At 39.1% G+C, this 25,357-nt stretch overlaps 1 protein-coding gene across 1 annotated transcript in view; it reads left to right on the top strand.

Moving 5' to 3' along the window:
* The first annotated feature begins 843 nt into the window (after nucleotides 1–843).
* The window catches only part of katnal1.S (katanin p60 subunit A-like 1 S homeolog), a 36,164-nt gene continuing 11,650 nt past the window's right edge, over nucleotides 844–25,357 (top strand). The window contains exons 1-8 of the mRNA XM_018250262.2: nucleotides 844–1,185; nucleotides 6,385–6,556; nucleotides 7,959–8,119; nucleotides 11,064–11,220; nucleotides 17,865–17,992; nucleotides 19,369–19,474; nucleotides 22,889–23,047; nucleotides 25,121–25,247. Of these exons, the coding sequence (XP_018105751.1) occupies nucleotides 6,395–6,556; nucleotides 7,959–8,119; nucleotides 11,064–11,220; nucleotides 17,865–17,992; nucleotides 19,369–19,474; nucleotides 22,889–23,047; nucleotides 25,121–25,247 (1,000 nt within the window). The 5' untranslated portion in view covers nucleotides 844–1,185; nucleotides 6,385–6,394. The remainder of the gene's footprint in view (nucleotides 1,186–6,384; nucleotides 6,557–7,958; nucleotides 8,120–11,063; nucleotides 11,221–17,864; nucleotides 17,993–19,368; nucleotides 19,475–22,888; nucleotides 23,048–25,120; nucleotides 25,248–25,357) is intronic.

Here is a 25,357-nt window from a genome sequence, read left to right on the forward strand (position 1 = left end):
GAGCTTAGGGACCCACTCACAATATACAGTACACATAGAATAGAAATGTCACAATATAAGGCTGATTAGTAATTAATACAGATAATTACTACATGGCAGCACAGAAACCAGTGCAATTAGCATCAGAATTTAATAATCATCCCTGTATAATCATCAGCTTATATTACAGACCAACCTCATTTTCTGCTTGATAATTAGTGACGAGCCCTAAGCTTAGCTTCTCAACAGCTGCTCAGAGCCCACTGAGCATGTGAGTGTCACAGACACTTTCCAAGATGGTGACCCCCTGTGACAAGTTTGAAGTCCTGGATCATTGCTGCTATTGACAAGCTGAAACTTTAGGCTGGTGCAATAAGTTCACTATATAAAATATAGGATTTTAGCCCTATTCATTTTTAGGGTTTGGTTCTCCTTTAAGAAATAGGGAATGGCCATGAAATAGGCCAAATGGTCCATTGGCATCTGGGCCCACTGGGAGCTTTGCTGGTATCCCGGCAGGCCAGTCCAACACTGCTATAGCCACCTACATTGTTCAGGGGGTATAGTTTTCCTTTAATATCAGACATTACAAGCACTGTGGCCAAATGCACCACTAACACCACATTGATACCAATAAAAACGATGAAAAATAAAAGGCTGTTACTACATTGCCTCTTTTTAAGGAACAATTTTATTGTTGGGTTTATATCAATGAATCACTGAGCAGATTCTGTGAGGATTCCAGGCCCTGCTCGGCAAAATCAAAGCAGATCTTGTGCCCCAGGCGTCCTTTGTGTCTAAGCATCCGACTGGCAACCATGGCAACGTGGCAAATTCGAGAGCAGGATAACGGCTCGTGATCTGGGAGGCGGGGAAGCGTCTGCATCCGCCATAGAACACAGACACAGCCCCAAATGGCAGCTTTTTGCCTACACCAACCTCCTGGAGAGGGTAGTTAACTAACTAGGCTTTCCTGTCAACGCACCATTGCATATTATCAGCTGTGACGCGAACCCCTGCGAAATTCCCAAAGCATGCTGGGAGATGTAGTTTAGCTGGTTATTTGTGAGGGAGATGTGGCTGCGTGTGGAACTACAAGCCCCAAGAGGCATCGCAGTCACAGCATCGTCTGTAAAACAGGGTGCTCCCTTTCATTACAATCGTGGTGCAGCCTGTAACCTCTGGATTCAACTGCGCGGAATCCGGGTAAGCAGGTGGCTCATACCATTTGTGGGGGTCGATGTGGGGCTTTATAAAGAGATACTGTAGAGTGTAATCATTGTGACCTACTTACAGTTTCCATGATGATAATACAGTGTTATTAGGTGGGACTCATATATTGCTATGGGCCTCCAGATTTTGTGGTTAGGTTGCCAATATAACGTTTTCTGATTGAATATGGGAAGATAATTCCATTTACCTTTGTTTTCCTCTAAGAAAATGTTAAAAGTGATTTAATTATGATATAACACGGCCCCAACTTGTGGCCCAGAAAAACAACTGGTGGAAGGTCATACCAACCAACATTTGAAAAACAGAGGGACAAAAATGTGTGCTGCGCTAAGTGCTGCGAATTGTTCGGTCACTCCCATTTTATGGCCACACCCCCCTAATTACCATGTACATTTTACAAAATGTATCAGGTTATGGAAGTTTGAACACAATTCTGGGAGTTTTAGTGCAGTTTTATCTGTTATAACAGTTTTGCTAATGAAAGTGAATTGCCCTTTAAGCTGCAAGTCTCAGTTCTCCCAAGAGACCTGCTTATGTTAAATTGTTACAATCGTTTCTTTGCTTATCTTAAATTGTTACAAACGAATCCAAGTGCAGCTGCTGGGTGTTCTGGGCTCTCTGCCAACAAGGCTCTTATTTTAAGTACGTTTCAGAAACGTTGTATCTATTTCTTGATACTCAGAGTAATGGATAGCACGCCCAATTTGAAAAAATAATAGAAAATTTATTACAAAAAGGAAAAGAAAAATACAAAAATTCTACAAAAAGATTAATAAAATAACAGTGAGCCCAACACATTTTGACCTTAAGGGTCTTCCTCACAAATAGACAAAAAAACAAAAGGCCTGCCTTTTTGTTTTTTTGTCTTTTTTTTTGTCTATTTGTGCCCCTGAGGAAGAAATCGATGGCTACAAATCTTCCCATGTGCCACTTCCCCAAGGGGTTGGTGAGATATATGTTGCTCATGAGCCATTGGTGGGGGAACACTGAATTAGACAGTCCCTTGTATGGATTGTGAATGTATCATCAATATGTTTCCAATGCTTCTGTGCAAGTCCAGAACTGACTGCCTGCCTGTCAAATCAGTGTCAAATATATTTTGGAGAGAGCTTTGGACCAATCAGATTTCATTGTGAGATCTTTCAGTGCAGTAACAAGTTAGGGCTGTCTGTCCTAAACTGAATTCTTAACTGGAACAAATGAGAAAGCATATGATTAGGCATATGGACCACTGTAGGTTGTTGAAAAGACATAAATATATTATTCTGAGTATACCTGTTTTATCCCAAGAGAGGACAAGGTTTTTGGATCTTAAACCAACTGTTGATGGTGTAGTTTAGACTAAGCTGCAGAAGAGTGCTAGGAGACCGCTCAGGGGAACTGTTGCCCCTGATGTAATTCTAGAGAATATCCTTTGTAACTTCCCAGGATATTAGGTCCTGGAAATGGCATAGCAGAACATGCAAAAGTATGAGATTAAAAATTTACTCCCCAGAGCAGAATGAGGTTTAATCAGCATGGTCACCCACCAGCAGTCATGGTAGGCAGCAAACAAGTAAATCTGAAGAACCAAGAGGCTATCAGCATACCAATGCAAACTGGAACTGGCAAGTTTTAGAGGGGGAGCTGTTGCTTAAATTGAGCTAAATATAAAGAGCAACACTTGGAAACTCTAAAATGAGGAATATTATTATTATCATGGATACCATATTCCACAGCAAGAAAAAATAGAGGGATCTGGTTTGTAAATTTCTGATGTTTATGGGAAAGGACATCTCTGGCACTATAAGAAGTCATTTATTTATATATATATATATATATATATATATATATATATATATATATATATATATATATAGCCCGAGGGAAAGCAGTATATTAATGACAGTTAGAGAAGTGTTTGGATAATGTCAGTATTGGGAACACAGATGAAACAGGTGGATGCTTATTTATCAACATTCTCATTTTAGTGGTTTTTAGAGGTTTCTGAAACCACGACTAAACTCACTTTCTCTAAAACCACGAATATCATGAAATTTATTATAAGATATAAAATTAAAAAGTACAAATGGAAAAAAAAATGCTGAGCGAAGTGGTAAAAAATACAAATACCTCTAAAACCTCTAAAAATGTGAGATTTTTTGGACGAAAACCTTTAAAAGTCTGAACTGTATTTTTGTGGTTTTTACACTTAATAAATCACATTTTTTGGAGTTTTCAATAAATATAGAAAAACCACAAATGTTTTGAAATTTGTAGAAAAAATAGAAATTCGATTGTTAGTAAATAGACCCTGTAATGTTGAGGAGATTGCCTTCAGAGCATAATCCAAGAAGGGAAGTTTCTCTTCTTCAAAGAGATTTTTCCTTCGTTTTTGTACTTCTGCCAAACAAAAATAAACTTATCTGACATGCTAGCAAATTTTTTAACTGTTTTTGGAGAATATAACTACAGTATGTTGTTGAAATAGATGACACCTGTTTGGCACAAAAGATTCCATTTTCTGGAATACAGCAGAATCTTTGGACATTTCAAACATCACTTAATAGAATAAAGTGGTTGTTTTTGGTGTTGGATGCTCTCTTCCCTTTGTCTCTGTCCCGTTTCGGTTCGCCGGAACAATTCTTGAAACTCCAAAAAAATGCATTGAAGCGCTCGACAATGTTTACATGTGCAACTTTTTTGTCCAAATGCATTAAAGTTAATGGGCGTCAAAATTATTTTTTGTTGCAAATTTTTTTGTCTGTGAATTTTCACAGCAGTTTTGCAAAACAATTCGTAGGTCGTGAAATGCAGAATTTTGCCGCAAATCCATGCCTGGCGAATAAATTTGTTCATCACTACTAAACAAGTATGTCCTTTATCCCCGTGTTTGATTTCAGTGTAATTTAATGACCCTAGAATGGCACAATAATCTCTGTATGTAAGATAGGCGCAAGATGTGTTGCATAATGCTGAGAATCAGCATTGTCATTGGTCGATTCTCTTGTTTAAAGGACCAGTAACACCAAAAAAAATAAGTGATTTAAAGAAATGACAATATAATGTACTGTTGAGCTGGACTAGTAAAATTGGTGTGTTTATTTCAGAAACACAACTATAGTTTATATAAACAAGCTGCTGTGTAGCCATGGGGGCAGCCATTCAAGCACAGAATACACAGTAGATAACAGATAAGTTCTGAAGAATCCCATTGTCTACTACAGAGCTTATCTGTTATCTGCTGTGTATCCTTCCTGTTTCAGCCTTGAATGGCTGCCCCATGGCTACACAGCAGCTTGTTTTATATATAGTTGTGTTTCTGAAGCAAACACATCAGTTGTATCAGTGCAGCACAATTCAGTAAAACAGTTTGATTTTTTTGGTGTTAATGTTGCTTTAAGGTTTTGGTCAGTTGAATGCTGACTGGGGAATTGGGTTCCATGTGTAATTATGTTTTTTCTCAAATTCTATAAAGAATTAGGGGGTGCAGTGGTGCTTTATAGTTGAGTTCAGTGTCCCTTTAATAAACTCCATTGAATCCTGGAAGATGTGTGACATCAACATGTGTTGAAATTAGATAATTATTAATATTATATATTGAGTTCCCTATAATCTTTTTTTCATGGCAGAAATACTTGCATGGGAAAATTCATCTAAATGTTTTATCAAATAATTGGTGTTCCCAGATAAACTAGCTATGCACTAGCAAATGGGCATTTCACTTTATTCTCCTGTAGTGTTATTACATTTACAAGAATGCATGTAAAAGGGAAAAAATGTGTGTTGCAGCTTTTAGAAACACCAAGAGGAACTTTTCGGAGGCTCGCAGCTGCTGCCTAATAATAATAACAGTCTCCAATCCCTACCTCAATTTTTCTTTTCAGAATTGGAAGAATGGATAACTTAGCCTTTGAAATCTTTAGTTTTGGAATGAAATGTGCTTCAGCTTGGGATAAAACAGTGACGCTGAGTCCTGGGAACTGTGCTACTTAGAAGATAAATTTATGTATAATGTGTACAGCAGAAAACACTGTTTTGTTATATCTTTTGCCTTTTAACAATGTAACAATTTAACAAATTTAACAATTTGTATTTTGCTTCTGCTTGATTTAGATTGCAGTACATATGTTGAAACAATCTAGAACAAATACATTCCCAACATTTTATAATTATCATTAGTGATGGGCGAATAAATTTGGCAGGCAAGGATTCGCAGCGAATTTCCTTGTTTCACCGCCCGTTAATAAATTCGCAATACTGCGGCGAAAATTCGACAAAAAAAAAAATTGGTGCTTCAGACGCACGTCAAAATGATGTGGGGGTTTCCAAATAACAGATATTTCTGTAATTTGGATTTTCTACTAGAAAATCATGTAACATTGAATAAACCCAAAAAGCTGGTTTTGCTTCCAGTAAGGATTAATTATATCTTATTTGGAAGTACAAGCTACTGTTTTATTATTACAGAGAAAAGGGAAATCATTTTTAAAAATCCAGATGATTTGGATAAAATGGAGTCAATGGGGCAGATTCATTAAGTGCCGAATTTGCGCTAGTGTCCACTTCGCTCACATCACAACACTTCACCAGGTGCAGATTCGCCAGGACAACGCTAATGCACTAAAATCGGAAGTTGCGTCCAGGGCGCCAAACGCTGGCGAAGTTACGCTATCATTAAGTTAAAGTTGAGTGGACGTATATGTTGCAGCAAATACATTACACTACACAAGCCTGGGAAACCTTAATAAAATAAAGTTATTATATTGCCCTACACATGAGCCCAGTGTATAGTTTATGTGCCATCTGTTAGGAAATGTAGGGGGGACGCCGGGTACCCCAGAAAAAAATTACGATCTTTTGCAGCCTATCACCCTGAAAAATGAAAAGACGCCAGCATTTTTTGGGACATTTGAACTATTTTTTTAGGAAGTGCTATCTACTCTATTGTACTTCGCCTGGTCTGAGGTGGCAAAGGCAAGTCTGGCGCAAGAGGTAACGTTCAATAAAATCCGCATCTTAGTGAATTTGCGAAGTTACGTCCATTTGCCAGATAATGGGTTTCTGGATAACAGATCCCATACCTGTATTATTATTATTAAAATTACAGTATTGACAACGATAACAAAACAGTAATAATAAATATTAGTTAGTATATTACTCTAATCTTAATCCAGATGTCCTTGTCTCTAGGTGTGCAAGAATGAATCTAGCAGAGATCTGTGACAATGCTAAAAAGGGAAGAGAATATGCTCTGCTTGGGAATTACGATTCCTCCATGGTGTATTACCAGGGTGTAATCCAGCAGATTCAGAAGCACTTTCAGACTATCCGAGACCCAGTGGTGAAAGTGAAGTGGCAACAGGTGAATGTGATAATGTGCAATAAGTATTATGGCATTTTACTCTTTGTTATGATTGGCTAATACAGGTATGGGACCTGTTATCCAGAATGCCAAGGACCTGGGGTTTTCCAGATTTGGATCTTTATACCTTAATTCTACTAGAAAATCATGTAAACATAAACCCAGTTTTGCTTCCAATAAGGATTAATTATATCTTAGATTGGATCAAGTACAAGCTATTATTACAGAGAAAAAGAAAATCAGTTTCTAAAATTTGGATTATTTAGATAAAATGGAATCTATGGGAGACGGCCTTTCCGTTATTCTGAGCTTTGTGGAGAAGGGGGTTCCTTGTAACGGATCCCATACCTGTACTGATATTTTTATTGTTTCTATCCTGGGCATTCTATCTGCTCTTGGATGACCAACAATTAATGAACTGCTCAGGTGTCAGATTGCTTTTGCTCATGATTCCCTCCTGGCATGACCAAACAGAGCAAACAGGACTAACCTGGGGTTGGACTATGTCAATTCAGATCAAGTCTGCAACTCATTGGTTCTAATGGAATCAAAATGACAGCTACTTTACTGTTTAAACGTTTTTATTGTTTTTCACATTAAACAAGCAGGATTTCAAACCAAAGAACAAAGCTATACAATGAGGCACAGCAATACAACTTGTTGTGGCTAAATGCACAGAAAGGAAAATAAAATCTAGTTTTTAATTGGTGATTTTAATGGCTTACTTGAGACCCTGGGATGGCTCTTCTGTTTGCCTAGGGTACTACAGTAGGAGTGTTACCTTTCGATTTAAGTCTTCTTCCTTGATTCTCTTCATGTCCTGGTCTGGGAGCACATGGGCAGTAGACTGAAAATCTGAACTTGGAAAAAAGCCAAAGGAAGAAGATTGTGTCGCAGTGCTCCTACAGTAGTACCTGGGGTCAGTGCATTTTACACTGACTCATCATTTTGCCACTCCTCCCCAGTAATTGCGACTTTCCATCTCCATTAAATCTCATACATAGAATCTAAGGAAATATATAGTGAATAAAGTACCCTCTCTTGTAAAATATAAGGATATTATTAGTTACCGAGGAGTTTCATGACCATATAAAAACACGAGGCCGAAGGCTGAAGGCTGAAGGTAACTTCTAATATCCTCATATTTTACAACTGGGGGTACTTTATTTATTATAATACACAAATTTTAGTGAGTCATGTGACAGAAATGACATCACTACTCACCGTTTATAACTGATGACATCACTACTCACCGTTTATAAGGATATAATTTACAGGATATTCATGGCTTTTGTGTATTATATTAATATTATAAAATATGGAAAAATGCTTCATCCTTTCTATTATGTGCCAAACAGTACAGTGTGTGATTTCATTGGATGATTTCTGTGTGCTAATTTAGGTATGTCAAGAATTAGTGGAGGAGTATGAGCAAGTGAAAACTATTGTTAGCACCCTAGAATCCTTTAAAATCGAAAAACCAGCAGAGTTCCCTGTTGCAGTAGCAGAGGAACCTGTCAAGGACCCAGCAGTTTGGCCTCCTCCAGTTCCAGCGGAACACAGGTGCGTGAACACAATGCTGTACTATATGTTTACAGGAAGGCAAATAACCTAAACATTAAAGGAATTGTTTAGTATTAAAATAAAAACTGGGTAGATAGGCTGTTCAAAATAAAAAAGTGTTTTCAATAGAGTTAGTTAACCAAAAATGTAATGTATAAAGGCTGGAGTGACTGGATGTGTAACATAATATTCAGAACACTACTTCCTGCTTTTCAGCTCTCATAGTTTCCACTGATTTACCTGGTTACCTGGTAGCAACCAATCAGAGACTTGAGGGTGGGGCACATGGGTCATAACTGTTGCTTTTGAATCTGACATACAGTCATATGAAAAAGTTTGGGAACCCCTCTCAGCCTGCATAATAATTTACTCCACTTTCAACAAAAAAGATACCAGTGGTATGTCTTTCATTTCCCAGAAACATCTGGGGTGTTTTCTGAACAAAGATTTTTAGTGAATCAGTATTCAGTTGTATGAATTAAAACTGGCTGTGCAAAAATTTGGGTACCCTTGTAATTTTGCTCATTTGAATGCATGTAACTGGCAACACCAAACTGCTTGTGAAGCCTTGAACCTCATAGGCAGGTGTGTCCAATCATGAGAAAAGGTATTTTAGGTGGCCAATTACAAGTTGTACTTCTGTTTGACTCTCCTCTGAAGAGTGACAGCATGGGATCCTCAAAGCAACTCTCAAAAGATCTGAAAACAAAGATTGTTCAGTATCATGGTTTAGGGGAATGCTACAAAAAGCTATCTCAGAGGTTTAAACTGTCAGTTTCAACTGTAAGGAATGTAATCAAGAAATGGAAGGCCATAGGCACAGTACTGTAAAACCCAGGCCTGGCAGGCCAAGGAGCGGCATATTCGGAGGATTGTGAGAATGGTTAAAGACAACCCAAAGATCACCTCCAAAGATCTGCAAGAACATCTTGCTGCAGATGGTGTATCTATACATCGTTCTACAATTCAGTGCAATTTGCACATCTGTATGGCAGGGTGATGAGAAAGAAGCCCTTTTTGCACTCACGCCACAAACAGAGTCGCTTCTTGTATTCAAAAGCTCATTTACACAAGCCACAGTCATTTTGGAACAAAGTGCTTTGGACTGATGAGGCAAAAATTGAGTTATCTAATCATAAAAAAAAAGCGCTTTACATGGTGGAAGAAGAAGAACACCACATTCCAAGAAAAACTCCTGCTACCTACTGTCAAATTTGGTGGAGGTTCCATCATGCTGTGGGGCTGTGTGACTAGTTTAGGGACTGGGGCCCTTGTTAAAGTTGAGGGTCGGATGAATTCATTTCAATATCAACAAATTCTTCAGGATAATGTTCAAGCATCAGTCACACAGTTGAAGTTATGCAGGGGTTGGATATTCCAACAAGACAATGACCCTAAACACACTTTGAAATCTACAAAGTACAATATTCTGGAATGGCCATCACAGTCCCCCCGACTTGAATATCATGGGAAATCTATGGGATGATTTTAAGCAGGCTGTCCATGCTCGGCAGCCATCAAATTTAACTGAACTGGAGAGATTTTGTAAGGATGAATGGTCAAAAATACCGCCATCCAGAATCCAGACACTCATCAAAGGCTATAGGAGGCGTCTAGAGGCTGTTACATTTGCAAAAGGAGCTTAACTAAGTATTGATGTAATATCTCTGTTGGGGTGCCCAAATTTATGCACCTGTCTAATTTTGTTATGATACATATTGCATATTTTCTGTTGATCCAATAAACTTTATGTCAATGCTGAAATACTACTGTTTCCATAAGGCATGTTATATATTAAAAGCAAGTTGCTACTTTGAAATCTCAGTCAATGATAACCAAAACTCCAAAGAATTAAGTGGGGTTCACACATTTTTTGATATGTCTGTACATGCTAAATGATCAATTGCAAACTCATTAACAATTATGTCCCATGTGGACCCCTTAAAGTTGTTGACTAACTGCTGACTATAGAGCTGAAAAGCAGGAAGCAGTGTTCTGGCTATTATGTTCCACATCCAGTCACTCCAGCCTTTATACATTACATTTTTGGCTAACTAACTATATTAGAAACATTTTTTATTTTGCACTGCCTAACTATTTACCCAGTTTTTATTTTTACATTGAATTGTTCCTTTAAACAAAAGAAGGCAGTGTCTAATTTCAGGGCTGCCAATTAAAAAAAAATATAATTATGTATAAAAAATTTTAACTACATAAAAGATTTAAGGCTACTTCATTCTAGGGTCTTTAACCTATGAAGGCATGACAATGTCCAGCATATATTTCTCATTTATGGCGTACACTTGTAAAATAGAGAGTAACAGGGATTGTAGTAAAACTTGCAAGGAGATCAAATTTGCAAATAAAAATATGCATGTCGCAATGAAATATTCGTCATTAAGCTTTTATTGCATTGGTTAGGATTTGACCAAATCACAAACTGAATTCAGGATTTGGGGCATCCATATTTATTATATATTTTAGCTTTGCTTACTAGTTGGCTTGTGCTAAATATTTTTCTATACAATTGAATTGGTCCCACACTCAAACAGCTTCTCTGTCCAGGAATTTCCATGCCTCATACAGCATAAACAAAACCATGTTTTGGCCACTCTTCATCTAGTTGGGTACCCACTGGTCCTTGAATGGGGCCAAAACAATGACCTGACCAGTGGATCAGTATATGTTGTGGATACAGTCCTCTTAGCAGTTACTATAGGCCCCCATGTGATCCAGTTGTTGGCTTTGTAGAGACATTTGGATCAGGCTTGTTTGACAAAGATATGTTTGCCCAGTTTAAATGTAATGGCACACAGGACTTTTCAATAGTCTTCTCAGGGACTGTCACCAGGGAGGATGGGCATCTGACAGCCTGCACAAATGTAGACAATTTCTGTTTTTTCCTCTGTTTTGCTGTTTGCTTGATATAATTTGGGTTCTCCAGGGCTCCTCAAGTCAGACGACCTAACAGAGAGGTAAAGCCCTTAAGGAAGGAATCTCCAGCAGTACAACCGCATGGACCTGTTGGGAGAGCACAACCCATTTCGAAAAGTGATAGGCCCTCCAACAGAGATGGCAGAGCACGAGGCAAAGATGATAAGGTAAGAAAGATGCCAGTGCTGTCACCATCCAGTTTTTTTAAATGGGACCCAAACATTGAAAAGTTGAAAGTTACAAAGTGGCTTTTCTACTCACAGTATAAAGATTTCCCCTAAAATTTGGGATCACAATAATACTGTATGTTGTGCCATAGGTGCAGAGATTTTTGGATAAATGCTAATGAACACAAGTTATTTTACAAATGGCAGAAAGTATCCCTATAAGACTGGGGTGTTCTCTTTAAAATGCCATATTTTAAATAGTGAACTTATTGCACCAGCCTAAAGTTTCAGCATCGCAACAGCAGCAATGATCCAGGACTTCAAAATTGTCACAGGGGGTCACCATCTTGGAAAGTGTCTGTGACACTCACATGCTCAGTGGGCTCTGAGCAGCTGTTGAGAAGCTAAGCTTAGGGGTCGTCGCAAATTATCAAGCAGAAAATGAGGTTGGTCTGTAAAATAAGCTGATTCTACAGGGCTGATTATTGAATTCTGATGCTAATTGCACTGGTCTCTGTGCTGCCATGTAGTAATTATCTGTATTAATTACTAATCAGCTTTATATTGTGACATTTCTATTCTATGTGTACTGTATATTGTGAGTGGGTCCCTAAGCTCAGTAAGTGACAGCAGCACAGAGCATGTGCAGTGAATCAGCAGAAAAGAAGATGGGGAGCTACTGGGGCATCTTTGGAGACACAGATCTTTACTGCTAAAGGTCTGTGGTTGCCTTGGGCTGGTACAGAAGCACAAAACATAATGTACAGCATTTCTAGCTACTTCTTTAGTTAGGCTTTAGTTCTCATTTAAAGATAATAAGAGATCACAAATAAATCCCTAGAACAGTGCTATCCAACTTCTGTGTTATCGAGGGCCGACATTTTTCTGGCCTACATGGTGGAGTGCTGATAATGGAAGCCATTGTTGACCACTCCCTGTTTTTAAACCACACCCACTTTAAACCATGTTACCACAAGACCATATCCACATTAATTGTAGGGATATCACTTATCACTTTTATCCATATAAATCCATATACCTCCTCATCCCCTGTGGATAACACAGCACCCCCAACACGTGATTAAACACCTTAGGGACCCATAACAATAATTTATTTTCAAATTCTAATAAACCCCCAGAAAAAATACCAGGCTTATGTTTCACAGATAGAGTATGGTAACACAGGCAGATAAGGGCATACAGGCTGAGAAGGGCACACAGGCTGAGAAGGGCACACACAGGAAGCATATGGAAGGCAGAACAGAGTAGGAGACAGGGAAACCCATCAGGACCACTCTAAGATGTACTACATACAGTGACACAGCGCTGGTGCCCCATCAGCATTTTCTATAAAGTGTGAACAGGTGACCAATGTGGCAGTTTCAGTCTGGGTCTCAGGTAGAACAGTATAGGCCTTTAGGGTGTGAACAATAGAGGTGTCAATGGTGTAGAGGGTGTGAACAATGCAGGGGGATTAAATGTGTGAACAATACAGGAGATTACATCTGAATTTGAGGTTTAAACAGTGCAGGGGCAAATTAATCTGGTAGTGATATCATATAAATTTTACACATGGTAAGCAGACACAGCAGGTAGGTGGGGGGCCACATAAAGGGGGGGTCGCTGGCCGCCTGTTGGACAGCCCCGCCCTAGAAGAATAGTAGTATTATGAGATACACAACTTTTTATTTTTATTTCAACCCATCACTCATTAATTAGTTAAAGTTCATTCTGAGCTTTCATTTACTGTTTAAAAGATAAATGTTAGCAGCATTTTAAAGGACAGGGAAAGATGGGTTCATGGAGGGGGGGGGTGATCTTAGGCAATCCAGTTACTAAGAGGGTATACCATTCTATTCTGCCAGTGGTCCCATTCTATTTTGCTTGTGGTGTCATTCATAATAGATCCCACCCAACCTTTTAGTGAAGAGGGAGTTGCAAAGCATTTCATTAACTTGAGAAAAACTTAAAGGGTAAGTTAAAATGTATCTAGACTACACAGAATACTCCTCTGAGCACTTTTTGCAGTTTACATTGCTATTTGAATGTGTTTCTGATATTTGCAGTTTTAGGCTGCTTCTAATAGCAGGCTTGTATTCCAGAGTCAGAGGGTTAACTGGCTGTGTAAGCAATGCATTGTTATTTAGCATTGCTGAGATACAGGCTTTCAATGAAAGCTGCTAAGCCAAAAGAGAAACAGTCTGAATAAGGGTACTGTACAAAAATTCATTTTTTGGTTTTAGATCACATTTATTCACACTCATTGGCCCCAGTTATGAATTATTCTGAACATAGGCGTGAATTGCCATTTTAATAACCTGCTTGCAGTTGTCTCTAGAAAGACAGGATCAAATGCTGTATTCACTTAAGGCAGCTCTTAGATTTCTGCTGATAGACAGGACTCCTTGCAGTGTGAGCAGAAAATGAACTGCAGTGCTTGTGGCAGCTATAAAATGGGATAATTCCTCCTTAGAGAAAGATCCTTCAACCAGGATGACAACAGACTAAGTACCCCAGAGAGCTGTACCTGCCTGTGCAGCTGGATGTTATCAGTGTATTGAAATATTTTAGTATTGTATTGTAAGATGCACCTTCCTTTAAATCCTTCTGGGATTTCACAAATCTGTTGCATCTCTGGGGTTCAAAAAATTATCATTGCATTGTTCAATATTGAGCATTCATTTGGATGGATGTTTTGCAGGTAAATTGGTATTGAGATAAATGCTGCCAGGCATGGGTTTGATGGCGCATGAATGCCTTTGATAATTGAGATGTTTGAGCAGAAAAAAGAGGATGGCTCCTATAATTCAAGCGGCATCTGTCCAATTATACAAAGATGCTTTGTATCTCATTCTCCTTTTCATTTATATTTTTGGCCCATGGTGTATTCCTTTCTACACCTGACACCATGTTTAGATGCTTCCCAATAGTCCCATTAACCTGTCCAGGGCCCCACACATGTACAATATAGAAACATTTCTAATTCTAAGCATTAGTGCATGGTCCTGGACATCCAAAATGGACTAATGAGAAGCAGCTGATGAAAGGGTAAATAGGAATATAACTTGGGTCAGTTATTTTTCATTAAAGAGGAGCACCAGCCAAGTCCAAGGGAGCAATCATAACGATTTTCACTTTTCTAATCCTTAAGGGGATTCTGTTGTGAATTTTATTATGTCATTTTTATTTCTAAATTACACTGTTTACACTGCAAATAATTCACTCTACAATATAAAATTTAATTCCCGAACTAGCAAGTGTATTTTTTTAGGCAGCCACCTCAGGTCATTTTGCCTGGTTATGTGATTTCAGAAAGAGCCAGATGGAACTGCTTTCAGGCTGTTTTTCCTTCTCAATGTAACTGAATGTGTCACAGTGGGACCCGGATTTTACTATTGAGTGCTGTTCTTAGATCTACCAGGCAGCTGTTATCTTGTGGTAGGGAGCTGTTATCTGGTTACCTTACCATTGTTCTTTTGTTTGGCTGCTGGGGGGAAAGGGAGGGGGGGTGATATCACTCCAACTTGCAGTACAGCAGTAAAGAGTGACTGAACTGGGGCAGCTGTGAAACTGACAATATGTCTAGCCCCATGTCAGATTTTAAAATTACAAATAAAAAAAATCTGTTTGCTCTTTTGAGAAACTGATTTCAGTGTAGTAATTCTGCTGGAGCAGCACTATTAACTGATGTGTTTTGAAAAAAACATGTTTTACCATGACAATATCCATTTAAAGGAGAAGGAAACAAAAAAAATGACACCTACATCATTAGGTTTGCCATCAACACCCTTCTGAAACGCCACATTAAGTGTCAGGACTGCCAGAAGTACCCAACGGCGCTGTTTACATTCCCGGCGGTCACAGTGAAGATCCAAGATGGCGGCGCCCATGCTGAACACATGGCTGCAGCGTCACTGCATGATGATGTCATCACTGGTGCCGGGATCTCGTCATAAAAGGGCGCCCAAAATACTGTGATGGCGCCCAATAATAGGATTTGCTGCCATTGATCCTGGGTTCCTGTTTGTGTTTCCTGATTCCTGCTCCCAGCCTGTTTCCAGCTCCCAGCCTGATTCCTGCTCTTGCCTTGGTTCTGACCCCCTGCCTGAACTCTTGAAATAAGATTCTGATCTGCCTGCCCTCGTTAACTCCTGCCTAACTCCTGTTAACCACTACTACTGATTCTGCTTAACCCTTCGGATACCGCGACCTTGCTCCCTCAAGAGGGCTTCCTCCTTGATCCAGACTACCTCCCTGGAGGGAGCTCCCAGCTCCCTGACAATTAAGAACTCCTTTATCCCTGCGGTTTTTGTGCACCCGCGTTCTGAACTTTCGGCACTGTGAAAATTTTGGCGCAGCCATTTTTAAAAATGCGCATCACTTCCGCTCTGTGCATCGTCTTTACTGCACATGCGCTTCCTACGTGACCCACAAGTTACAACAGACCTCAGTCAGATAAACCCGATTTCTGGCTGCATTCTTTTAAGCTCCCCTCCTCAGCTCCTGCGCTCGCTCACTGACAGACCGTAAATTAAAAGCAGAGCGAGCGCAGGAACTTCAAAGCTAGTTTCTTAGCAACGGGGAAGCTGCATGGGCTATTGGAGTTTGTAATTAATGAGGCGGGGGCAGCATAGTCATCGCTACACAAGGAAGACAAAAGATTCTGGTGCGCATGAGCTGGGCACGGCTGGAAACTATTGTGCATGCGCGTGCCCTATCCAGATGGATTTCTGGACAGAAACAAGGGTATGCTTTTTCATACATGTTTTGATTTTTTTAAAAATCGATTTCAGCAAAAAGATTAATGAGGGAATGCTTGCTGGTAAATATATACTATTCATTGGCAACACTTAGAGCTTAAGTATTTTTTTGGCTTTCCTTCTCCTTTAAGGCAGTATAAAAGCATCCATATTGTGTTTTTTTTTGTCAAATACACTAATTAAGCACTGAAATGCAGACAGCAGCATGCATGTTCCTCAAGGCTGCTCATTAGGGTGAATGACTGGCGTGCAGGCAGAGAGACTGAAGAACAAACAGTCTTAGCAACCAAGTATATCAGCATTAGTGCCCCAGTCACTGTATCCCTCCTGATCATTGTCAGACACTGCATCAAGCAATCAGCATACAGGCTTTGCCTTTCCCATTATAGCAACTATAGTGATTACTTAGCCATTTCTCCCTTCAGAAGTCCCCAGTTAATTGCTTTTAGGAAGAAATGTTATTAAAGGAGAATTCAACCTACCCCCCCCCCCTCAGCATAACTGCCCCCTGGGGAAATGCCCCTAATTTTATACTATAACCCTTCTGCGCAGATTCAGGCAGATCGGAGTTCCACGCATACATCTTCTGGGTCTTTGGTAAGCTGAGTGGGAGACCGGCGGAGTGGCGTATGCGCAGTTGGAGCAATTTGCCGGTTTGCATGCGCAGAAACTCACGAAAATTGCCGAATCGCTGGAAGAAGACACGAAGACCCTGAAGATGGATGTGTGGAACTCCAATGCCTGAATCTGCACCGAGGGGGTAAGTATAAAGTTAGGTACATTTCCCCGGGGTAGCTATACTGGGGGGGAGGAGGGAGGGGGTCTTAGTGGGGTGGGGGTAGGGGGTTATTTTGAAAATGGTTTAGTTCTCCTTTATAGGGGTCACCTTCAAACACTTTTTTTCAGTTCATTTGGTTTCAGATTGTTCACTGTAAATAAAGACTTTTTAAAATGACTTTCTATTTTCTATTTGTGACCGTTTTTCTAATATTGAAGTGTAAAGTTTCATTTTTCACCTTCTAAAGCTGCTCTGGGAGAGGTGGGGGCGGGTCATCGACTCTTTAACTGTTCTAAATTGATACATTTAGTTGATACATTTCTTATCTTTGACCCTGCTGAGCAGAATCTCTGAGTTTCATTACAGGCAGCTGTTAGAATTGATACAATAGTTACTAATATTCGACAGATGTTACTGAGAAATGTATCAACTAAATGGAGCAAATTGTAACAGTTCAGAATCTGCACCTGGATCACTGAGCTGCCAGACTGAGACACTAGAGACTGGTTGGGATTTGGGATGTGGTTGGGATGTGCTTAGAATTGTCAGTTCTATAACATAATAAAAGTTACCTTAAAAGTGAACCACCCCTTTAAACTTTATTTTGGGAAAATGGTAAAAAATAAAAGCAACTGAAAAAAGTATTGTTTTTTAAAGTCTGTGTCTGTGTTTTAAAGTATGACATTTTAACGGTAGAGTTGAACTAATAGTTCTATACTGATTGTGTTTTCTAAACTTTCAACAAAAATAAACTATTCTTTGAGTATTCAAATGCATTCCAATTACAGGTATGGCACCTGTTATCCATAATGCTCAGGACCTGGAGCTTTATGGATAATGGATCTTTCTGTAATTTGGATCTTCATACCTTACACCTACTGGAAAATCATGTACAGTAAACATTGAATAAAGCCAATAGGCTGTTTTTGCTTCCAATAAGGAGTAATTATAGTTAGTTAGACTTAAGTACAAGTTACTGTTTTATTATTACAGGGAAAAAAAACTGGATTATTTGGATGAAATGGAGTCTAGGGGAAACAGCCTCTCCGTAATTCATAGCTTTCTGGATAACGGATCCCATACCTGTATTATCTTATTGATTTTAGGGAAGAAAAAATCAGCAAGATGCTGGTGCAGATGGAGAGCTAAAGAAATTTGATGGGGCAGGATATGACAAGGATCTAGTGGAAGCTTTAGAAAGGGACATCATCTCCAGGAATCCCAATGTGCGCTGGTAGGTAAAGTTGTTTTCTCCTTTTAAATGATCTCTTCTTGTTGTGTTCTTGTTTACAGAGTAAGCATTGGGTTTATGCTGACCTGCTATTACAAAGAAGAACATGATTTTGAAAAGCATGATTTTGAAAAGCAACTAAATTGTCTCTTTTAAGGTTAAAATGTTGTTTGAAAGCAGCCCTTTCTTTTCTAATTTTGGAGGAGCATTCAGATGCTTAAAGGATCAGTAACATCAATTTTTTTATTAAAAAACCACAAAGACATATTAAACTTTTAAAGTCTTAAGTCTTTATTAAGAAATAACTTACCGAAACCCCGCTTGCGCTCCTCTTCAGAAAAGGCGACACGGCGATGATCCATCATGCGGTGCTCGATTTCTCCTCCCTGGAGAGAAATCAAGCGCCGCACAATGGATCACTGGATTGCCTTTTCTGAAGAGAAGCGCAAGTGGAATTTTTAGTAAGTTATTTATTAATAAAAGACTTAGCGATTAAAAAGTTTGATATGTCTTTGTGTTTTTCTTTTCGTTCTTTACTAACGTATTTTTTAATAAAAAAAATGATGTTACTGGTCCTTTAAATTAAAGCTTAACTAATGTAATTCTTTTTCTTTTATAAATATATAAATTACTGGAATCCTTGCAGTATCTCCTCCATGTTTGAAAGTTAATAACTGCCGAGCTTAGCATCTCTCTGAAATATCAGCCCCTTCATTTCAATCAGCTGGAAGATCATCATAGCATATGTGGTTTTCAGAAATTAGAATATCCTGTGACATTAATATACAGTTTTAGAAACCTTTTTATGAACCTTTTAAATATATGGCTAAAAATAAGGAACCAAAATGTCACTTAAATACTGAATTCTGAATATAGGTATGGGATCCATTATCTGGAAACCTGTTATCTAGAAAGCTCAGAATTATGGTAAGGCCATCTCCCATAGACTCCAATTTAATAAAATGATTACATATTTTAAAAACGGAATTCCTTTCTTCTGTTGTTCATAAGACAGTGCCAATTAGTATATGATTATTTTTTATTGGAGGCAAAACAATCCAATTGGGTTTATTTAACGTTTACATAATTGTTTAATACACTTAAAGTATGGAAAGATTCCTTATCTGGAAAACCCCAGGTCCTAACATTCTGCATAACCGTTCCCATATGTGTATTGAATAGGGGTTTATTGATATTCTTAATAGAATACAGTGTCTTCTGTTTGCTATGGTCAAAGGTCTGGGTTCTTTTGGGCTCTAATAAGAGAGCTCTCTCACCCATACGGAACAGCTTTGCCACCTAGAACACAAAAAGACCATGAATGTTACCCATAACATAAACACAACAAATTGCCATGTTTTAATTTCCTTTCCAAATAGGGAAGATATTGCTGATCTGGAAGATGCAAAGAGGTTACTGAGAGAAGCTGTTGTGCTTCCAATGTGGATGCCTGACTTTTTCAAAGGCATCAGAAGACCATGGAAAGTAAGAATACCTTTACATTATTGCTCTTCTTTTGTTATTCACATGGTCTTGTTGTGATCATTACTGTAAAAATGCTTTTAGTGGACCATATATTTCAGTATGTTTCATTTTGTGTGTGTGGGGGGGGGGGTGGAGCAAACCAAGTGTCTGTTTATTAAAATTGCATGTCAGGAGGAAGTGTTTCTGTCGTGTACTACAAGACTACGCGTCTGATAGAGCTTAGCACTGTTACAGGTAATGTACAAGAGAATCTCAGGAGTAGCTCTGCCATAAAATACCGAAGATCACAGAGAAGAATGAAATTCATGCTAAAGTGTGAGGTTTTTTTTTTTTTTTTCATGCCAACATCCTCTCTGCCAGGTAAGACTACAGATGTGTGACTTGCAGGAAGAAAACGATGTGCTGTGTAATCTTCTCAATACATATCAGTTGCTTGATGAAAACCAGAGACAAGGGGACAAATTTACTAAACGGCGAAGTGATTAATGCGGGCAAACATTTTGACAGCGTGACGTCATTTCGGGATGTTGCTGATTTACTAACGTGTGCTGGCATAACTTCGCTAGCGAAGGTGATACTCTAGTGGTACTGTGCTCCCTATTCCTGGCAAATTTGCGCTCTGGCGCGGATTTTACTGAACGTTACGTCTTGCGCCAGACTTCCTTCACCACCTCAGACCAGGCGAAGTGCAATAGAGTAGATAGGAGTTCCTAAAAAAATAGTTGAAAATTTTTATAAGTCTCAACTTTACATTTTTTCAGGGTGATAGGCTGCAAAAGAGTGTACATTTTTGGGGTAACCAGCTTCCCCCCTACATTTCCTAACATATGGCACATAAACTATACACTGGGCTCATGTTTAGGGCAATATAACAACTTTATTTTATTTTATTAAGCTTCCCTGGGCTTGTGTAGTGTAATCTATTTGCTGCAAAATATACGTCCATTGAACTTTAACCTCCCGCCGTATACAAATTAGTGCAACTTTTCTTGGCGCAGTAACGCTAGCGCAACTTCGCCAGCGTTCGGCTCCCTAGACACAACTTGGGATTTTAGTGAATTAGCGTTGTCCTGGTGAATCTACACCTGGCGCAGTGTTACGATGTGAGCGAAGCCGTCGTGGTGAATTTTCGGTGGTTAGTGAATTTGCCCCAATCCAACCGAAGGGACCGCTCCAAATGCACCTGCCTGGACTGTACCTCCTCTGCTGATCGGGTGCTCAGTCCGCAGCTTCGACACTGCTAAACAACATGGAACCCAAAGGAAGGACGGCACTCCGATAAGGCAGATGACTGGTTTATTGCATAGCTCTGCAGTAATATCACGCCTTATGCGTTTCGGGACTCAATTCCTTAGCAGAGCTATAAACCAGTCATCTGCCTTATCGGAGTGCTGTCCTTCCTTTGGGTTTGATGTTGGTGAATTTGCCCCAAGATATTGTGTAAAGCAGAACAGTTTCACTAAGAAGCTGAATGCTTTATTTACCAGTAGGTCTTTCCAGCTGACACAAGGTCACCCATTCCGATTAGAAGAAAAGAGGTTTTTTTTAGGGATGCACCGAATCCACTATTTTGGATTTGGGCGAACCCCTGAATCCTCCGTAAAAGATTAGGCCGAATCCCGAATCCTAATCTGCATATGAAAATTAGGGGTGGTAAGGGGAAAACATTTTTTACTTCCTTGTTTTGTGACAAAAAGTCACGCAATTTCCCTCCCCACCCCTAATTTGCATATGCTTATGCAAATTAAGATTCGGATTTGGTTCAGCCGGACAGAAGCGAATCCTGGATTTGGTGCATCCATAGTTTTTTTTTTTTTTTTTTTTTTTTTTTTTTTTTTTTTTTTTTACAGTGAGAGCTGTGAAGATGTGGAATTCTCTCCCTGAATCAGTGGTACAGGCTGATACATTAAAAAGGGGTTGAATGACTTTTTAGCAAGTGAGGGAATACAGGGTTATGGGAGATAGATCATAGTACAAGTTGATCCAGAGACTGGTCCCATTGCCATTTTGGAGTCAGGAAGGAATTTTTTCCCTCTCTGAGGCAAATTGGAGAGTCTTCAAATGGGTTACTTGATGGACCTGTGTCTTTTTTTCAACCTAACTTACTTTGTAAAGCCAAACAGCAGATATGGTATAAATAAACAAGCAACCAGGCCAGTGGTTGAGGAAGTCAGCAGACAGTAACAAGTAAAGCAGGCAAATGGTCTGGGAAAGCAGCAGACAAACAAGTAGAATAATCAGGAGATCAGATTGTAGAGAGCAGGGTTGGACTGGCCCACCGGGGTAAGCCCTGGACTTGTCCTGCTTCATGTCTGCTACCTGCCACCAGTCATTCAGAGAGCAGCAGGGATTGGTAGCGTTTAGCTGTGGCAGGACCCTGAAGGTCAGGTTCTCTGGTGGGCTATAAGAATCCCAGTCCAGCGCTAACATTGTAAGGCAGGAACACACTCACTTGCAAACCTCATGACGTAAAAACTATACCGCTGAAGAGAGCAAATAAAGCTCAAACATTCAGCAATTAAATAGCCCCTCAGTTACATGCTGCTGAGGCTGAATTTACAGGTGAGAAGCAGAGGAGAAAGAAGTCTTTACAATTAATTGCAACACTGAGACCAAACAACCTCTAGTAGCTCAACTAGGAGGAGCAGTGCCCAGCAAACATGTAAACAAGTTCCTAGTTGAAGAGTAGTAAGGACGTGTCGCTTATAAGTGCAGTAATGTGCAGTAATGAAAGCCTTTGGAGCAAGACTAGGGCAGGACAGGTGAGCTACTGGACGATAATGTAACTGATGATTTACAATCTTCAATGTGCCCCACAGAGGGGAGAGACACCTTCCAACTTGCTTTTTTTAAGGGGCAGATTTATTAAGGTTTGAATGGTAAATTTTAAATTCTCAAATTTTTTTTTGTTTCAAAACTGACAAATTTGAATTTAAAAGCGCCAACTCTAATGTAAATTCAAATGTGAGATTTATCACACCTCTACCATGGAAACAATAATTTGAATATTTGCCCACCTAAAACTTGCCGAATGTCAATGGCAGATCTCTATTGACCCATATGAAGATGTCAATAGGCTTCCTGACATTCGAGTAAAACTCGAATCGGGTTTTCATTCGAAACTCGATTCGAGTTTTCGGCTCAGTAACATTTGTTCGAATTGTAGACTTTCAAGTTTTTTCTTAAATGAGATAACATTCGCGTTTTGACTACATTCGAATTTATTAGAGTAAAAAATTATTTACATCAATTTGAAATTCGACCTTTGATAAATCTGCCCCTGAATCTTTCTATTTCTTTTGTTGTTTTTCATTATAGCCTTGTAATATATATTTCTAATGCAATATTCTATTCTATGTATGTGCATAGTCACCCCAGTGTGTTATGCTGATTATTATTTTTTTTACCCCTCAGGGTGTTCTAATGGTTGGACCCCCTGGAACAGGCAAAACCATGCTTGCTAAAGCCGTAGCCACAGAATGTGGAACAACATTTTTCAATGTATCGTCTTCAACATTAACCTCTAAGTACAGGGGAGAGTCTGAAAAGCTGGTCCGCTTATTATTTGAAATGGTAAGTGCTGCGCCATATAATTTGAGTCAAGAACACTTGGCTGTGATTACTATATTGATCCAAAATTATAGCATGAAACCCACTCTAGAAAGTTCAATTTAGTTTAGTGGTGGCCATTATGATATGGCAGTGTGTGTGTGTGTGTTTTAAGACATTTTTTACATGGGAATTAAAGCTAAATACACTGCAGTTTAGGAATGTTACAGTACAAGTGCTCATTATGTGAAGACCTAACATGTAAGCCTTTCATCTTGAGTTAATGTCAACGTTATTTTCTGTTTGCTCGGTTAAAAATGAGCATTTACAAAAGCAAAAATAAAAACCTTTAAAAAAAATAAATAAAAATGAACATTTACATTTAAAAAGTGCGCTAAATCATGTAGGTAGGTTTCTTGCAGATTTATGTTCTTGCAGATTTATTGTATCTGTAGCAAATGGAAACATGCAAAAAAAATAATTTGGTAATAAAAAAAACACCTGCAACACTTCTTTAAAGGAACAGTAACACCAAAAAATGTAAGTGTTTTAAAGAAATGACAATATAATGTACTGTAGTCCTGCACTGGTAAAATATGTGTGTTTGCTTCAGAAACACAACTATACTTGATATACACAAGCTGATGTGTAGCTATGGGGGCAGCCATTAAAGTGCAGGATACACAGTAGATAACATCCCATTGTATACTACAGAGTTAGAGATAGACGCTAGCGGTGATTCACACTCTATCGGCAGGCGACTTTTCGCTTAGGCAAATGGACGTTACTCCAGAAATTCACAAAAATGCGGATTTTACTGAAAGATACCTCTTTCGTCCAGACTTGCCTTCGCCAGCTCAGACCATGCGAAGTGCATTGGAGTGCATAGATCTTCCTCATTCTTCAGTTACTTACATCATATTTTCCTAGTGGAAAAACGCTGGTGTCTTTTTTTCTTTTTTCAGGGTGATAGACTGCAAAAGTCCTAAAAAAATATTTTTGTGTAACCGGTTTCCCCCATACGTTTTCTAACATATGGAACATAAACTATACAGTGGGCTCATGTGTAGGGCATTATAACAACTCTATTGACTTTATTAAAGGGATCCTGTCAATAGTGCTACTCCAGCAGAATTCTGCACTGAAATCCATTTCTCAAAAGAGCTAACAGATTTTTTTTATATTCAATTTTGAATTTGAATGGGGCTAGACATATTGTCAATTTCCCAGCTGCCCCTGGTCATGTGACTTGTGCCTGCACTTTAGGAGAGAAATGCTTTCTGGCAGGCTGCTGTTTTTCCTTCTCAATGTAACTGAATGTGTCTCAGTGGGACATCGGTTTTTACTATTGAGTGCTGTTCTTAGATCTACCAGGCAGCTGTTATCTTGTGTTAGGGAGCTGCTATCTGGTTACCTTCCCATTGTTCTTTTGTTTGGCTGCTGGGGGGGGGGGAGGGAGGGGGTGATATCAGTCCAACTTGCAGTACAGCAGTAAAGAGTGATTGAAGTTTATCAAAACACAAGTCACATGACTTGGGGCAGCTGGGAAATTGACAATATGTCTAGCCCCATTTCCGATTTCAAAATTGAATATAAAAAAATCTGTTTGCTCTTTTGAGAAATGGATTTCAGTGCAGAATTCTGCTGGAGCAGCACTATTAACTGATTCATTTTGAAAAAAATGTTTTTTCCCATGACAGTATCCCTTTAAGGACTTTCTAACAATGTGAACTTAGATGCTGCTACAGGTATGGGATCCATTATCCGGATAATGGATAAAAGACACTCCTCTCTCTGTTCATTGGCTTATGTAACCTAGCATGTATGAGTGCCCTTAGTTTGTGTGTGAGCACAGTGCCTCATGTGAGCCAGAGGGATGGACTTTAGCTTTCATTTGGCAGTGTTTCTATATGGGATCATCCAGTAGCAAAAAACATTTTTCAGGCAAATGCTTCATTTATGTGATATTTGTTATAGAAATCAGCAGTGTTCACTATAATCCCTTTAAAATGTAACAAGGAGAGGAAGATAATTTTAGTGGGCCCTGCTTAGTGCAGCGTATTTATGTTTAACAAAGTTCGCCTTTCTTCTTTCAAGGCAAGATTTTATGCCCCAACAACGATTTTTATTGATGAAATTGATTCCATCTGTAGTCGAAGAGGTACATCTGATGAGCATGAGGCAAGTCGCCGGGTCAAGTCGGAACTGCTCGTCCAAATGGATGGTAATCTAATAAGAATCCGCTCAGACTTTTTAGGTCAAGCTGCCTGTTAAATTCTGTAGTTCTAGACTCCCCAAAGGACATCTACCTGCACCCCAAAATACAATATATAT

Source organism: Xenopus laevis, chromosome 2S, assembly GCF_017654675.1.
Source record: "Xenopus laevis strain J_2021 chromosome 2S, Xenopus_laevis_v10.1, whole genome shotgun sequence".
In the NCBI taxonomy this organism is placed as follows: domain Eukaryota; kingdom Metazoa; phylum Chordata; class Amphibia; order Anura; family Pipidae; genus Xenopus; species Xenopus laevis.